At 52.4% G+C, this 15751-nt stretch overlaps 2 protein-coding genes across 2 annotated transcripts; both read right to left on the bottom strand.

The window, feature by feature from the left end:
• Window positions 1-1765: 1765 nt before the first annotated feature.
• On the bottom strand, window positions 1766-5038 carry CCL19 (C-C motif chemokine ligand 19). The gene is made up of 4 exons (XM_054054765.1): window positions 4799-5038; window positions 3545-3668; window positions 3100-3196; window positions 1766-2600 (listed from the first exon to the last, which is right to left on the bottom strand). Exons 1-4 carry the CDS (start codon window positions 4854-4856, stop codon window positions 2580-2582), a joined length of 300 nt encoding a protein of 99 aa, XP_053910740.1. The 5' UTR covers window positions 4857-5038; the 3' UTR covers window positions 1766-2579.
• Window positions 5039-13369: 8331 nt separating this feature from the next.
• Window positions 13370-15373, bottom strand: CCL21 (C-C motif chemokine ligand 21). The gene is made up of 4 exons (XM_009557807.2): window positions 15216-15373; window positions 14520-14640; window positions 14227-14404; window positions 13370-13901 (listed from the first exon to the last, which is right to left on the bottom strand). The coding sequence occupies exons 1-3, from the start codon at window positions 15280-15282 to the stop codon at window positions 14248-14250; spliced, it is 345 nt and encodes a 114-aa protein (XP_009556102.1). The 5' UTR covers window positions 15283-15373; the 3' UTR covers window positions 13370-13901; window positions 14227-14247.
• Between the last annotated feature and the right edge of the window lie 378 nt (window positions 15374-15751).

Raw genomic sequence — 15751 nt, 5'->3', positions numbered from 1 at the left:
AAATAGTCCCTTAAACAGATAAACCTACTTCCCACATCCGAGAGATCAGTGCTAGCTCTTCTCCCTCAGCTTTCCAGGGAAATGGGCCAGGACACCATGCTCCTTTTCAGGGTAGCCTTCAGCCAAGGATGAGCCTGATCTACCCCAGGTTAAGCCTCTTCTTCAGCCCCTGTCCTTCACAGGGGTCCACACCAGCTGCAGCTGCTCAACCTGAGCGCAGATCCGTGCCGAGCATCCTCCTCTTTCCCAGCTGCAGGCCCTCGTGGGTCACTGAGTGAGCAGCAAGAAGAGTTCTGTCCAAGCAAGCAAACACCAGTTATCCTCCTTTCCCACTCATGCTGTTTGTCTTGGCCTCTCTTTCCATAACACCTTCCTCCCCTGCCTCCACCTCGTTGGGATTGTATTACTGGGGCTGTCACTACAGTTAATGAGCTGCGACAGAATTGGAGCTTTGGGAAAGTCACATCAAGAGACAGACAAGGCCAGGTCATTGCATGTGCACAGATTCCAGGTAGGAGATTCCCAGGGGAACCAACACCTGAAAAAGAAACCACAACCACCAACAAAGGGAATCAGCAGAACAGGGGAGGAAAAAGGGCCAGGGCTATGCTCACATCCAACAGGTCTCAGCAAAAGCCATCAGGTTCCTGGATGACCTCTGGCTTGGACAGCCCCATCACTGCACCACCACAGATGCCATTCCCTGGCGGCCGTACCCCCACTGCCTTCAGGAACAGTCCCTGGGCTGTCTCATTCCCAGCCAACTCTCAGGCTCACGGGCTGGCACAAAACCCTGGCCAAGGGCAAAGTAAATAATTTATCTATGTGGGTAGTCACCTTTGACACCATAGTGTTTGTGAGGAGAGCATGATGCCCACCTGCTGGCCATATGAACTCCTCTAAATTAAAGAGACATGGAATTAACATGTTGAACATTTGGTGGGTAAAGAATTGGATGGAGAATTTCACTCTAAGTGTGGTGTTCGATGGCTCAGTGTCCAAGCGGAGACTGGTGATGAGTGGCTTTCCACGCAGGTCACTACTGGGACCAGTGTTGTTTGACATCTTTGTCAGCGACAAGGACAGTGGGGTTGAGTGCACCCTCAGCAAGTTTGCAGATGAGACTGAGGCTCAGGAGGAAAACAGATGGGGACTCACAGATTATTTGCGATGAGGGGCAGGAGATGGTGGGCTGCTCTCCATGCCTTGTTCATGGACATTCCCAGGTCCTGTCTCCATTTCCTCAGAAGCTCTTTCTTTCTCCCCAGGCTGCACCCCAGCTACTAGTAAGCAAGCACCAAACTGGCCCAATTGTTTGTGCTGTGCCTCAGATTCCCCTCACTGCAGGGACGAGGCTCCATGTTACCATAGCTCTTCATCCATATCCTATGTTCCTGTGGGATGTGAGAGCTCTGGAGCTCCAGGCCAGTAGCTGTACCAGTGGGACTGAACTGATTTGGATGGGATGGTGTTACCCTGGCATGTTTCCTCTCACTACATCTCTGCAATACAACCCCTTGGCAGCCTAGCCAAGCAGGGCGGAGCAGGGTGGCAACCTCAGCACAGTGCTGAGACCAGGACAAACCAGCAGCCCAAAAGCTGTGGGATGTGTCCTTCATCCCCACAAAAGCCACTTTCCCCTTGTACCCCAACACAGGCCTCTGGCTGCACACCCCGCACACTGCAACTGGCCTTCAGGCTCAAATACGAGACAGGTCAACCACATGTTGGCTCTTCCTTTTATTTAACAAAATCACAGCACAATACAAAAGATAGAAAAGAAGCAATTTATACCCATCATTGTTGCTTCAAACACATTTAGCAGCAAACACCTGAGAGAGGCACAAAATCTGCTTGGACATTCCTGCCAAGGGATTGAACATGGTGGCAGGCTGGGGAACCAAGAAGTAGGGCAGTGTCCCTGAGGAGTGCAAAGGTTGAGGGCCACATTGCTGACTGCTCTGCCACTGCCACATTACTGGGTCTATTTCTAATTATGCCAGGAAGGGCAAGAGGGGAAACTGTGTAGGGAAGTCAGGGTGTGAGAGAGGAACCGTATCAGCCACACTCTGCTTTTGGCCATCCAGGTTGCACTCAGTGAGGGAGCAGCACAGTGCATGGCTGGCGAGGAACACCTCCATCCCTCCCTCCATCCCCACACTGTTCAATCCTGGCAGTAGTACCCAGGGATGCAGAAGGACTATAGAAGTCTTGGCGTTGATCATGGAAGCCAAAAGGATCAGACTGATGCAGGAGGTCACAGCAGCTGCAAGGGAAGGCTGAGATCCCCAAAACTTGTCTCACAGAAGAGTCCAACAATCAGCTTCCAGGCTGTGAAGGTAGCAGAGGCTCTGGTCTAGCAGCCTCCAGCTCAGCCTGGTGCAGATCGCTGCGTCACAGCGGAGACAAAAGGAAGAAGAGAGGACAGGCAGGGCTTGCCCGGCCCCACACACTGGCATGAGTTCCAAGGAGGGTTGGTCCTGCAGCTGCAGCAGGTAGCAGGTCAGATCCATTCAGATTCACAGCTGGGAGACAGCCTCACTCCAATTGCTGAGGCCAGCCACAGGCTTCTTCAGAGCTTACTTGCCTTGTGGTTTGGCCTGCGGAAGAGAAAAACCCAGCTGTGATAACTGTGATCCTTTTCAGAGCCCCTTCCCTTTGACTGGGGTGGTCAACAAGGGGTGACCTCCCCTATCCAAGCCAAGGTGGTGAAGCACCTGGCAGGGCTTGCAAAGCATCCAACAAAATCATCACAAGCCTTGCCGATGAAGATGCGCAAGTTCAAACTCCAAGCTTGCAGTGTAGAAGAAGGGAAGGGTTTGCTCCCAGTGTCATTTGAAGTACCACTGGGTGGCACTGAGTGGGCAATAGCCCCAGGACTGCCTTTATTTGGGGTGGAAGAGGGATTGCAGAGGAGCCAGACTGGTCCCAGTTGGCAGGAGGAGAGATGGAGGCCAAAACAAAGTATCCATGCCTCAATAGGACATCTCCCAGCTCTTCCCAGCAACCCCGTCACACTGGGGAAAGCCTACTTACTGGTGAATAAACATAAACTCCGGTTCACACCTGTTCCTGCCTGAGAACAGAGATCGCTCTTACCTTCCTAGAAAAACTGGAATCCAGCTTCTCTTGAAGGCGAATCACCCATGGAGCTTGGAGCGGGGCACAGAGTTTCTTGTCTCTTGTAGTGATGAACCTACCGGTCCCACAGGGAAAAAAAAGCAAGATAAGATGAGCAGAACACCCTGTGGATGCTGAAGCACAGCTCAAGTTCCCACCCACTGCCTCTCTCATTGCCTTTTTCCACCTCTGCCTTGGGATGACTTTCTTTCCTGACATTATTCACAAGATTTTCCTCTCACCAGTTCCTACTCTGATTGAACAGGACATAGTCCACAAACCCCCTTATTATCTTGCCCACACACCCAGCTCAACATACATCCTCAACCCTGCTCTGCCACTTTCCCTGCTGCCCCACAGGGTCCACCTTGGCTACCACCAGCCTGGGACTCTCGTCCCTTGATCATTGCCCTGGGGTTCTTACACAGCAGCTGGGATGTCGCAGCCATCCTGCACTAGCTGGAGCCGGTAATCTCGCACGATCCGCAGTGGGATGGGTTTGTCTCTTGTCCGCAAGCAGCAGTCAAGGGCGTTGTTTCCACCATGCACTGGAGGAGGAACATATCATGCAGACTGAGATTGCTCTCCCCAGGTCAGCCACACATTCATCCAGCCTTCCTGGATGGCGCTGGGACTACAGAGCCACCCTGACAGAACAAGGCAGGATGGTGCAATGCCCTTGCACATCATCCAAGCTGTGCATGGAGACAAGACTTTTATTGCCCCATCCCCCAGGCTGGGAGACCTTTGCCTCCTTCTGAAAGAAATCAAAGGAGGTGAGAGCCGGTAAATTGGCAGAGGACAGCCCTTCTACAAGACACAGCCCCTCCTGCTCCTCTGGGGCCAGTGTCAGCCAGCAAGGGTGGCAGGATGGGATCTCTTCAACCCCACTTCAGGATGCTGCAATGCAGAAAATGCCCATTCCCAAGGTACTGGGAATTATTTCGGTGGCGTTTGCTGAAGTAGTCATAGGTTTTGTAGCTTACCCATCACCAACCTGCCCTGTGGCAGCTGAGAGACACAACTGTCTGCACTTCATTGCAGGTCAGGGGACCTTGGTCACCCTCAAACAAATGCTATATTCATTGTTAAACCCTTCAAGGCTGGCAGTGCCCAGGGATGCCTGTAACACCCAGGCAGCAAGGTGGGGTGTAACACCACGAGGTGTTTGGATTCCACAGCTCCCTGCAACAGAGTAGAGGGCCTGGTACCACTCACACAGAGAGCTGTGACCTGTGCAAACCCGTACCCAACAACAGCAGCCCCTCAAACACAAGCTCTGCCCTAATACACACCTTCCCTCACTCTCAGCCCTGCCACTCGCCCCCAGGCTGTCCCACACCAAAGGGTGCCAGGAATGCTCCCCTGATATGTTGGGGAGAACAGGATCAAGGCTATTCCAGGCCAGTGTGCACAAGCTGGGCTAGGGCACTGGGAGGCAGGATTGCTCCACAGCCTTTCCCAAGTAAAGCTTTCCAGCCTCGATGCCCTGCAGGCTCCTGGCTGGACTTTGGACAAGACAGAGTCCCTCTAGGAAAGGTTACAAGCCGAGGATGTAGTAGGGCTGTGGCAGACACCAGCAATGGGTCCCTCTAAAGTCTGCTGGAAAAGCAAAATAGAGCAATAAACTGGATCCCCCCTTTCCATAATAAAGGCAGCCTGAGAGGTTCCCTCTTACCATCCAGGATACATCCCAGCACCAGGAGACTGAGGCAGAGAAGATGCAGTCGCTGCATTTTGCTGCTAATTCTGGCAGAGGATGGGCTGGAGACAATGATGCTCCGGGCAGGAGAGGTGAGCTATGCACAGCTTCCTTGCACTCTGCTGCTGGTACTCTGCGCTGCCTATTTATCCATCCAGCTCATGGCTTTCACTTTCTTTTGGAGGAGACGGGTGGGAAATTGCAACAAGTCTAGCCATGGGCTGGATTTTAATCTTTGAGCAGTTCCCAAACATCCCAACCGCTTTCCCTGCAGCCAGCTGCTCTGGTGTCCCAAAGCCAAACACCCTCCTGCCCACTCTGCTGCTGATCCAGGCCACAGGGGAGGGTGGTCAGGGCCAGAGTAGCTCCAGGGTCCTTTCCCTCTGTGAAAGCACACTAGACAAGCACGTGGAGAGGGGGATCTCACCCTGTACACTTCCCAGTCCCTTATCTGAAACATCTTTGGGAAGTTCCCATTAGATATTGCATAGGCTCAGTTCATTGATGCTGGATGAAGAATTTGCCTCAACCTCGTTTTAGGGTATATATTGGTACTGGGATGATGCCCGGCTCCTCCTGAGCCCTCTCACCTGGTCACAGAAGCCTGGCTGGCCTGTTCTCCTCAGTGCCTGCGTGGAGTGCCACATCCAAATCCGGCTGACGGAAGGTAGCATAGCCACCACGCTCCGCTCTGGGGCCATGATCTCAAATGCCAAGAGACAATCTGGTTTCCAGGTGTCGCAGCAAATGGGCTCTTTGCCAAAGGCTGTTACAGAGATTCCTGGAAACAGGTTTTTTCAGCACAAGAGCAGAAATCCCCCACAGGGGCTACAAGGCACAGGGTACCAGCAGCTCAATGGCTGTGTGGGCACTGCAGGGAGTGAAGAGCAGTGCTCCCACTGCAAACCTTTGCAGGAGGACGAGGACAGGGGCTTCTTTTCCTCAGAATGTCACCACTGTGCTAGTGTCACCTACCAGACTGATATGTGGCATGTGGGATGCTCAGAGTAGTGGGATTGCACAACCCAAGGAAGGGACAGTGAAGGGGCTCTCAGCACTGTCAAAGCCACCTTGTAGGGGTTTGGAGAAGTGCTAGAGCCAGACTCTTCTTGGAGGGGCCCAGGGGTGGGGTGAGAGACAAATGCAGCAGTTGCATGGGGAAATTCGTGTTGATAGTAGGAAAAACATTTCCCCATAGAGATGAACAATTCTTGGAGCAATATCTCCATCTATCTGCCCTCTCCCTTGCTCCATCTTTGCCCTGTCCTGGCACCTCAGCAGAGAGCTGCTCCACAGCCCTTTCATAGGACAAACATCTACCTGGGGGCAAGACACAGGACTGGGGCCTGGGGACCTTAGCAGGACCCTCAGCTCCTCTCAACAGTAGGAGATAGCAAGCTCTGGGTTCCAGCTGTGCCACCAGCCAAGGTGGTCCATCTCTGCACTGGTATCAGCTTTGTGCATGGAGTGATCTCCTCCATCAGGCATCAGGAGAGCATCAACTCTAGCCACTCCTGTGTCCCAGCAAATCTGTGTTGTGCCGGAAGGGTATGGCAGGGATGAGTGGGCAGAATAAGAGGCACAAACAGGATGTGCCAGCTTAAATTCAGTCAACACTTACCTTCTAGCATTCACAGGCTATGGAAGAGAATTCTTGGCTGGTGACAGGGGAATTTCGGTGGCAGAGGATTAGTATCAGTCATCAGGTCCAGCCGCCCTGCAGGTTTGGTGATGCAGGCTGGTTCTGAGACCTGGTCTCTGCTTGATTTCCCCAGGGTGCTGCCGAAGAAACACCACAGCAGGGAGGACTGCAGCTCCTGGCTGCTGCTGGTGACGGCCAGCCATCAGCACTCCTATCCGAGAGCTGGCTCCTCCTCGGGAGCTAGGCTGGCAGCCCCTGCAAAGAGGGAACCCCAACAGCAGAGCCCTTGCCCACCAGTGAGGGGTGTTGCCTGACGGCCAACCCTCACCTCATTGCATGTTTGGTGGGTTTAGGAGCTTCTGGAGAATGCCTGAGGCCTGCGAAGTGCTGGGTGTCTTGTCCTGTGGGACCCTCCTCCACGTACTGACAAGGTCCTGGTCCCCACAGCAGGAGGTGGGGGGGTCGCCAGCCACTTTCTTAGCACAAGGGGCTCCCTCCCACTGCTGGATCCCAGCTGGTCATATGCCAAAAGCAGCACATCTAGTGTTGCGGATATATCCTTCTATGGGTAAAATCTCTAACCACCTCTGACTGCAGGGGACCCCTTGCCCTCTCGCTGCCTGACAGGAGAGAGATCTTGTCTCCTTCCAGCATCTGTCTAGACGCCAAATGGGTGAAAACATGACTGCTGCTGTTGCCTCTTTTCCCCAAGAGGGATACTGAGGGTGAGGAAAGGGGCTTTCCACTTGCATTGTGAAAGGGGAATATGTCGGATTTCCCCCCTCCTCCACTGGGGTCAGTGGGATTTCTAAGAAGAGAGTGGTCATCTCTGAAGCTCATCCCTGCAGCATGCAGGGAGGTCACCCCATCCCCCTCACAGGACTGAGCCTCAGGGACCAGAAGAGACAGCACAGAGAGGGAAAAGAAAAGAGGTTCGGGCTCTTTAGAAGTACACATGGATGGTGAATGGTTAGGGGACCAGAGCAATCTGGGAAAGGGGAGAGTGTCATGTGTGCTGACCCATTTAAGCCTCATCTAGAGCAATTTGGGAGCACTAGAGTTCCAGCCCAGAGAACAGTGTGAAGCCTCCCTGAGCACTCACCCTTGCAGAAGCCTCAATAATGCAGTTGTTAATTGAAGTTGAAACTGTGCATGAGGGCAGATTCCCAACCCATCAAACTGTAAATGGGCTGCGTGAGCATCACCTCCATCCCGGAGCTCTCCTTGGAGAGCAGAAGCCACACTGCCGCCCTTCCAGATACCCCTTCTGGAGACCTGCTGGCTGCAGGAGCAACTAGAGCAGCTGCTGCTCTCTGGGCTTGTAGGCTCTGGTGCACTCTCTGGGGTGCCTTGTGGTGCTCTGCTTTACACCTCCAAGCTATGGAGCTGGAAAGGGGAAAGGGGGAATTTCAGCAAATTCCAGGCACAACCAGTCCCTAGGGCAGGATCTGGCCTGGCTACATTCACCTCATTAGGAAATACTGGGCAGACGTTGCAGCTGTTTCTACTTCCCTTGAAGCTCCCAGCATGAAGGAGCCTCCCACGTGGCTCCCATTCCAGTCCCAGCCCTGGTACAGCTCAGAGTTCTGAAGCATCTCCTATAGCTGAGGGAGTCCAATCAACCTGATTTAGATGAAAATAAGGAAAAGAAAAAAAGCAAGCCATGGCTTTGCCCAGAGAGAGTAAAAATGATCCTGAAGCATCTGGTTAAGAGGGGTGAAGAAGGTGCCAAGTCCTGCCCTCTTAGAGCCCATATGTCCCTGACATTCGTTTCCTTCGTTGGCATAGATGTTGAGGCTAGTGTACACAGGTGGCCAAGATGCCAAGAATTGGTATCAGAAATATTGTGGCCAGCAGGAGATAGGAATTGATCGTCCCCCAGTTCTTGGTGCTGGTGAGGCAGACTCCTGAATTCTATGTTCAGTTTTGGGCCCCTCACTTTAAGAAAGACATTGAGGTCCTGGAGCACGTCCAGAGAAGGGCAACAGAGCAGGTGAAGGATCTGGAGCTCAGGGGTTAGGGGGAGCGGCTGAGGGAAATGGAGCTGTTTATTCTGGATAAAAAGAGGCTAAGAGGACACCTTATCGCTCTCTACAACTCCCTGAAAGGACGTTGTAGTGAGGTGGGTGTTGGTCCCTTCTCCAAGTAACAGGCGATGGACGACAGAAAATTGTGTCACATTGAGCCAGAGGAGGTTCAAATTGGATGTTAGGAAATATTTCTTGACCGAAAGGGTTGTTAAGCACTGGAACAGGCTGCCCAGGGAAGTAGTGGAATCATCATCCCTGGAGGTATCTAAAAGATGTGTATATGTGGTGCTTAGGTGCATGGTTTAGTGATGTGAGGTTTACTGTTGGACTTCATGATCTGTATGGTCTTTTCCAATCTAAAGAATGTCACTGCAAGTCATGGGCAGCAGAGTCAAGACCCTTCAGCTGCATTCCACTCGACTCTACTCATGTAAGCACACATCTCCAGGGTTCCCTGCAACACATGTGTTCCCCAGCATCATCTTTGGGCTGCACAGTCTCCCAGCCAGGTACTGAGATTGCAGCAGACAGGTGCAGTGACCTCAGCTGCTCCTTGACGCAGTGCTGCCTGTCCTCTCTGCAAACTCTTCAGGGGTGGGGGGGCTGGAGAACAAGTCTTACGAGGAGCGGCTGAGAGAGTTGGGGTTGTTTAGCCTGGAGAAGAGGAGGCTGAGAGGAGACCTTATTGCTCTCTACAACTACCTGAAAGGAGGTTGTGGAGAGGAGGGAGCTGGCCTCTTCTCCCAAGTGACAGGTGATAGGACAAGGGGGAATGGCCTGAAGCTCCGCCAGGGGAGGTTCAGGCTGGACATCAGGAAAAAATTTTTCATGGAAAGGGTCATTGGCCACTGGCAGAGGCTGCCCAGGGAGGTAGTTGAGTCACCTTCCCTGAAGGTGTTTAAGGGACGGGTGGACGAGGTGCTGAGGGGCATGGTTTAGGGAGTGTTAGGAATGGTTGGACTTGATGACCCAGTGGGTCCCTTCCAACCCAGTGATTCTATGATTCTATGATCAGACTGCCCAACGCCCCATACAATCTGGCCTTGAACACCTCCAGGGATGGGGCAGCCACAACCTCCCTGGGCAACCTGGGCCAGTGTCTCACCACTATCATAGTGAAGAAATTCTTCCTAATGTCCACTCTAAATCTGCCCCTCTCTTGTTTATACCCATTCCCCTTGTCCTATCCCCACAAGCCTTTACAAATAGCCGCTCTCCAGCTTTCCTGTAGCCCTTTCAGGTACTCGACGGTCACTATAAGATCTCCTCTGAGCCTTCTCCATGCTGAACAGGCCCAACTCTCTCAGCCTGTCCTCGTAGGGAAGGTGCTCCAGCCCGCCGATCGTCTTTGTACCCCTCCTCTGGACCCATTCCAACAGCTCCATATCCTTCCTATGTTAAGGATTCCAGAACTTGACACAGTATTCCAGATGAAGTCTCACAAGAGAGGAATAGAGGGGCAGAATCCCCTCCCTCGCCCTGCTGGCCACGCTTCTTTTGATGCAGCCCAGGACACAGTTGGCCTTCTGGGCTGTGAGCACATATTGCCGGCTCATATCAAGCTTCTAATCGACCAGCACCCACAAGTCCTTCTCTGCAGGGCTGCTCTCAGGGACAGGAGGTAAGAGGAGGGATGTAAGGTTCTGGGCAAGTGCGAGGAAGACTGTCAGCACAGGGACATACCAAGGCCAAAGAACTCCAGCCGGTAAAACTGAGGACAGGGTAAGGAGGATGCTTGCAACCTACATGTACATGAAGAAAGGGCGAGAGGAGGCTCTGGGCTGGTGACGTCTAGGAAAGAATGGGTGCCAAAGAATGGCTGGGTCTGGGAAATACCTTGAGGTAGGATGGATGGGAGTCCCCGTAGCTCACCAGCCACTTCTCCACTTCCTCTTGCTCTCAAGACCAAGGAGGACCCTAGGAGGGCAGTGTTGGTTGACAGAGCACCAAAAAACTCCTTGAAGCCTCAGGTGGAAACTACAGTCTCCCTAACACCCACACAGTCTGGAAACAGCCCTTGGCACTCATGGAGCCACTGCAGCGCAGCCAGCCCCTGCTTCTTAGGAACAGTGAAGAAGGATGGACTCAATAAATGTGTCTCCAGGTGAGCTTCACTGGAGTTCAGCCCAGCATTTCAGCCCAGCATGGTCCACTGCCAGCACAAGCCGCGAGCGGTGTCTGCGCTGGCTAACAAATTGAGCTAATCATTTGGCCCAGGTTCAAGACTTCCTTTTTCTTGGCTGCACTCTGTGGCTTCTGTCTTGCCTGGATACTTCATTCAAGATGTTCTGCTCTTGGGTGGCCCAGGTCTCCTAATTTTTTGCTCTGCTTGACACGATTGAAAGTTTCTTTCCTCCCTGGTGGAAATTCTAAGAGAACCTTTACCTCTCTTGCACACCCGCTGCCCCAGCATATGATGCATTGATGCTGCCTTGCCTCTGCACGTGGGGTGAAGCAGCAGGTTTACCCTGCTATGGTTATGACTGTGTGAATCCTCCTCTGCTGCTTCAATGCAGCAGTGCCTTAGAGCATCTTCTTGATATCACTTATCTAAGATGGGGTCCATAGATTCAGCTCCTCCATAGGGAAGGGGTTTTGGCCTCTGCTGCACACTCCAGATCCCGGTTCATTGCCGCTCTCTCCAGTTTCTCTTCAGGAATCTACCTGGAGGCATTTCCCTGGTTCCATCTCACCGTGGCACCACTACAGCCACCTGCTTTGCCAGCAAGAGGCTTCCATGAACCTTGAAACCTTATTATTCCTAAAAGCAGCATTCCGCAGTAAAGCTGGAACTGGTATGGGCAGGCAGAAGCTCACGTGGGGCTGCCATTTGTGCATCTGTGTCCACGCTCACATGCGCCTTCCTGAGCAGGTGTCTGTACTGAGCATGGGACAAACCCTAGTGCTCTTCCACAAGCCCTGCTTCTAGGGTAAATTTTAGGACAAATTAGAGCACCCTCATGGGCACATCTTTTTAACCTGTTTTAGCCTAGTGCCCACCTAGCATTTGAAGGGGAAAAGGAAAACACCTTTGTGGTGTTTACATCTGCAGACGCAGAGACATCAGGATACATTTCACATTCTGGCTGGCTCCTGCCATCTGCTCGTGCTTTGCTGATTGTGGCTGCAGACACATTCGGCTGGGCCTCACTTCTACGGGAGGGTTTGCAATTATTTCACAATCCCCTGACACCATAACCAGAGCAACAAGAAGTCCTGCAGAAGGCAGGGCCAGCCTCGCAGGGCTGGCTGCCTTGTGTCCCCACCAAACCCAGGGCTGGCTCCAGCCCTCCCACGGCAGCCCTGACTCACTGCCCATGTACGGGTGTCAGTTCCCAGGCTCCCAGCAAATTCCGGACCAGAGCACAGCCTCATTAATAACTTCTTCTAATGCTTTTTCTCTAAAGCAGACTTGAGCAACCACTGTTCATCCAGAGAGGTTTGGAGTTGGAGGGAAAAGCTCCACTGTGAGCGAAAGATTCCACTTACATAGCTGTTTTGTGCCCCTGTGTTTGCTGGCATCTCAGGACCCCTTGGTGCAGATGGATGAACAAATAGGATGATTTTACTTTGCTGGGCACCACAGCTGCAGGATAGCGGACTTGCTCGGTTCCTCTCTCTTATGCCAGCAGCTCCTGGCCCCTGCACCCCAGAGACGCATTGCCAAGCCAGGGCTGCAAAAGCCAGGACCTGGAGCATGACAGTGTGCGGGGCAAGAGAAGCAGACCTCCACGCAGCCCTTCCCACCCTGACGAAGTTCCCAAAACAGACAGAAAGAGTAATTTTGGTTGTAGAGGATATATTTTATTGCCTCGCATCCTTTCCAAAAGCCGATCCTGCAGACATGGAGCATGGAGCTAGCTTAGCGCCCGTCCCATACTCAGGGCCACTATCTTGAACTTCACAGTTTCTTTACACAGCCTTAAAATAATAGACCTAAATGCCCATCTAATAAAGCAAACAAGCCAGATAAATGTGCTTGATAGAAACACTCAGCTACAAACTTTACTCCAGCCAACACAAAGCCTTTGCTGATACTGTTAAGCCGCACAAATCCTATTATTGCAATTATATGACTCAATAAACTTTACTGACCAAAGTCCACGTCTGAAGTCTCTGCAAGCAGATAGCACTGTAGCTACAGTAGAACCCTTCAACTTGCTGCTTCTCAGCTTGCTGGACGGGTTTTGCCAGCACAGGGAGATGACATTTCCTCACCACCGCTGTCCTGGCGGCCTGTCCCCACATTGCTGTCCCACCTTATGGTGTCCTTGGGTTAGCAACCTCTTGTTTTGCTAAAGCTTTGAGATAGAGCTTCTTTCAAACGACTGCAGCATGTCTGCAAGGGATTTTGCAATTTTCTATTCCTTCACCTGCACATCTTCACATGCAGTTCACCACATGAGCTTTTCAGTCTTGGGGAAGAAAGTATAGAAGTCTTTTTTTCTTTGGTTGTTTTTTTTTTCAGAAAACTAAACATTTGACTTAGTAGCATCGGAATCTTTGACAACAGTAAAACCAAGGGAGCATAAAGGGCTAAACCCCACTAAAATTAACATTTCTTTTTTCTGATTTCATTGCAAATTTGTACCTAAAAAAAAATTACTTTAAAAAAAATTAAGAGAACATATCCTGACTATCTTCCTCCAAACTGTATCTACGTTTTACAAGCCAAAGGGAAAACCTAGAACAACCCAGACATGCAGCCACACTGTCATCCCAGCTGTCCCCAAACTCTACATCTCAGCCATTGTCAAATTACCCTGCAAGGAAAGGCAGAGCAAGCAATGAGGGCAAGACCACAGAGACATGGGACCTGTCTGGCAACCCACAGCCAAATGTGAGCCAAAAAGGAGCTAACAGGTGAGAGGGAAGTGAAACAAAGCCATGATTTATTTAGTAGAAAAATAAAAGCAATCTTCCAGAAAACCTTGCCTGAAGCATAAAGGATACTTTGTGAAGCACAAGGAGCCAGAGTTAGAGCCTTCCAGGAAGACTGAATGAAAGTACAGTCTTTAAGTATAAATACAAACATATAAACAGTCCCCAAAAAGTCATAGGAAAAGCTGCCACCCTGCCAGGCTACAGAAATCCCCTTTGGTGGGACAGCTGCCCACCTGCCCCTCAGGACCACAGCTCATCTCCCATGTGGGTCCAGGTCCCCACTGCTGTGACTGCGGGGTGAGTGAGGACCTGGGTGTCCTCTGCCACCGAGAGCACCCAGCCAGTGCAGGGATCCTGACTGGGGGATCTCTGCGGCAGGCACGGCGGTGCTGAGGGGGCTGTGGAGCAGAGGACAGCCCCCTCGGCAGGCATCATCCTTGCCCCTGGCCAGAAGGTGAGCGGGTGGTCCATGGATGTCCATTGCCAAACAGTGGGTCAGTCATCAGTGGGGTAGGCATCCGTCCTAAGGAAGACAAGGAGGGGGTGGTGAGGTGGAGAGGGTCTCAGCCAGAGTCCCCACCCCAGCCAGAGGTCTGCTCCCTTGCATTATGTGTCTTGCCCATCCTTAAGCATTGCTTCACCCCAGCAGCTCCAGGAAGAAAATTGATTTTAAAGCAAGCAGGAGGGAGCTGTGCCCTAAGCACCTCCACACTCCAGCTATGGCTGTGGCAGACCTCTCAAGCTCAGCCCTGGGAGCCAGATGCTGGTCTTCTCATGGAGAAGGATCTGGGATGGGGGGGGCAGCATTCTCACCCCACCACCCTGCAGCCTCTGTTTCCCCCACCTACCTCTTCAGGCCTGACTTAGACCTACTGTCTCCTTTGCCGCTTGGATCTGCCCCTGGGACGTGGGGACTGTCCCTTCTTCTTGTCCTTCTTGACCCTCTTGTCCAGGTCCTGCATTAACTTCTGGACAGCAGAGTCAGCGGGAGAGGCGCAGATTTTCTTGTTTTTCTTGGTGGTAAACCTAGGGGTGTGGGCAGAAAGGTTTACTGGAGGTGGGCAAGGGTAGGATATGGAGATGGTCAGTTTCATTGGAGCTAAACTGCTCCAGAACATCCAGAACAAAGGTGGATACTCACACGACAGCACGCAGCATGCATCCTGACTCAGGTCCCTGGAGGCTGTAGGATTTCACCCAGTTGCTGGGAATGGCTCTCTGACTGGTCTTCAGGCAGCAGTCTGAGGCTGAGGTGCCAATGCCTTGGAACGAGGAAGGAACATAGTGTTTTGGAATAGGGTACTTTCCCAGCCCCAGGGTAGCACAGCACGGCTGGCTGATGGCACAGTTTGCTTAACATCATTTGTGAGAAAGATGATGGGGCAGCACATGAGAATGGGCACTCTCAACCCCAGTGCCCCGTTGCAGGTCAGACCCAGCTCCGAGAATATGAGACACCATCTTCATTACAAGCAGTGGAGAAACTGAGGCAGAGACTAACTTCTTGCAAAGGGACTGAACCTTGTTCTCATGCCTGTACTTTTCAGCCTGACGTGCTGCTGCCCCAACAGCCACGTGCACACGTACGTGCTCCCAAGCCAAGCAACCACTGCAAAACAATGCCTCACACCAAGCAGGAGTGCACACACACACACAACCCTTACAGAGGACTGCACCACAAACCCCACACACCAAGCTATGCATGCTTCCAAATGCACGACAAGCACACAGCTTGCACTGCAATCACACCACTCAGCATCCTATGCAGACCCTGCCAATCACCCATCCCCTGCCCCATCCCATCCAAAGGTGGGCAAGAGGGCTTTGCGCCCCTCACCTTGAGCCTGGGCGATGAAGTGGACAGCAGCCAGCAGGAGCAGTGGCAAGAGGAGGCGCAGAGCCATGGTGAGTGCAGTGGATGCAGAGCAGGGCAAGTCTGGGGAGCAAGACACGCACTGCTGCCTTGTGCTCGGGCTGCTCTTATTTATCGCTGGACATTTTGCTTTCATTTTCGTTCAGCCTGGCAGGCAGCCTACGGCTGAGAGCTGGTGGATGGAGAAGCGGGAAGGTGGGGGATTCCTGTAAGCCATGAGCCCCCCTTTACAGACGCGTCCTGTCTTGTTCTTAGCTGCCCATCACGGTGCAGGGTGCCAGCTGGGGGGCACACTGGATACACAGTCCCCATCATGGCTAGATGAGTTCGTGGGTTCCTATTTCCTACTCAGTCTCACAACCTGCCACTACCTGCTCTAGGTGGGTCAAGTGTTGCTTCTTGCATGTTTGTTCCCCCGGCAGAGATCTTGGAAGGCTGCCAAGCTGCTAGGAAAATCGATTAGTCAATCTGTCTTTTTCCCCACCTTGTGCTTTACTCTC

The sequence above is a fragment of the Cuculus canorus genome, chromosome Z (assembly GCF_017976375.1).
Source record: "Cuculus canorus isolate bCucCan1 chromosome Z, bCucCan1.pri, whole genome shotgun sequence".
In the NCBI taxonomy this organism is placed as follows: Eukaryota; Metazoa; Chordata; class Aves; order Cuculiformes; family Cuculidae; genus Cuculus; species Cuculus canorus.
This window is presented reverse-complemented; position numbering and strand designations above follow the sequence as displayed.

What these genes read in the sequence shown, in the direction of transcription:
- CCL19 (XM_054054765.1), bottom strand. Translation starts at nt 4,856, where the DNA reads ATGCAGCGACTGCATCTTCTCTGCCTCAGTCTCCTGGTGCTGGGATGT. An exon ending in GCTGGGATGTATCCTGGATG is followed by an intron (nt 3,669 to 4,798) that starts GTAAGAGGGAAC and finishes TTCCTCCTCCAG; the next exon opens with TGCATGGTGGAAACAACGCC. An exon ending in TGCGACATCCCAGCTGCTGT is followed by an intron (nt 3,197 to 3,544) that starts GTAAGAACCCCA and finishes TGGGACCGGTAG; the next exon opens with GTTCATCACTACAAGAGACA.
- CCL21 (XM_009557807.2), bottom strand. Translation starts at nt 15,282, where the DNA reads ATGGCTCTGCGCCTCCTCTTGCCACTGCTCCTGCTGGCTGCTGTCCAC. An exon ending in CTTCATCGCCCAGGCTCAAG is followed by an intron (nt 14,641 to 15,215) that starts GTGAGGGGCGCA and finishes CCTCGTTCCAAG; the next exon opens with GCATTGGCACCTCAGCCTCA. An exon ending in TGCATGCTGCGTGCTGTCGT is followed by an intron (nt 14,405 to 14,519) that starts GTGAGTATCCAC and finishes CCACACCCCTAG; the next exon opens with GTTTACCACCAAGAAAAACA.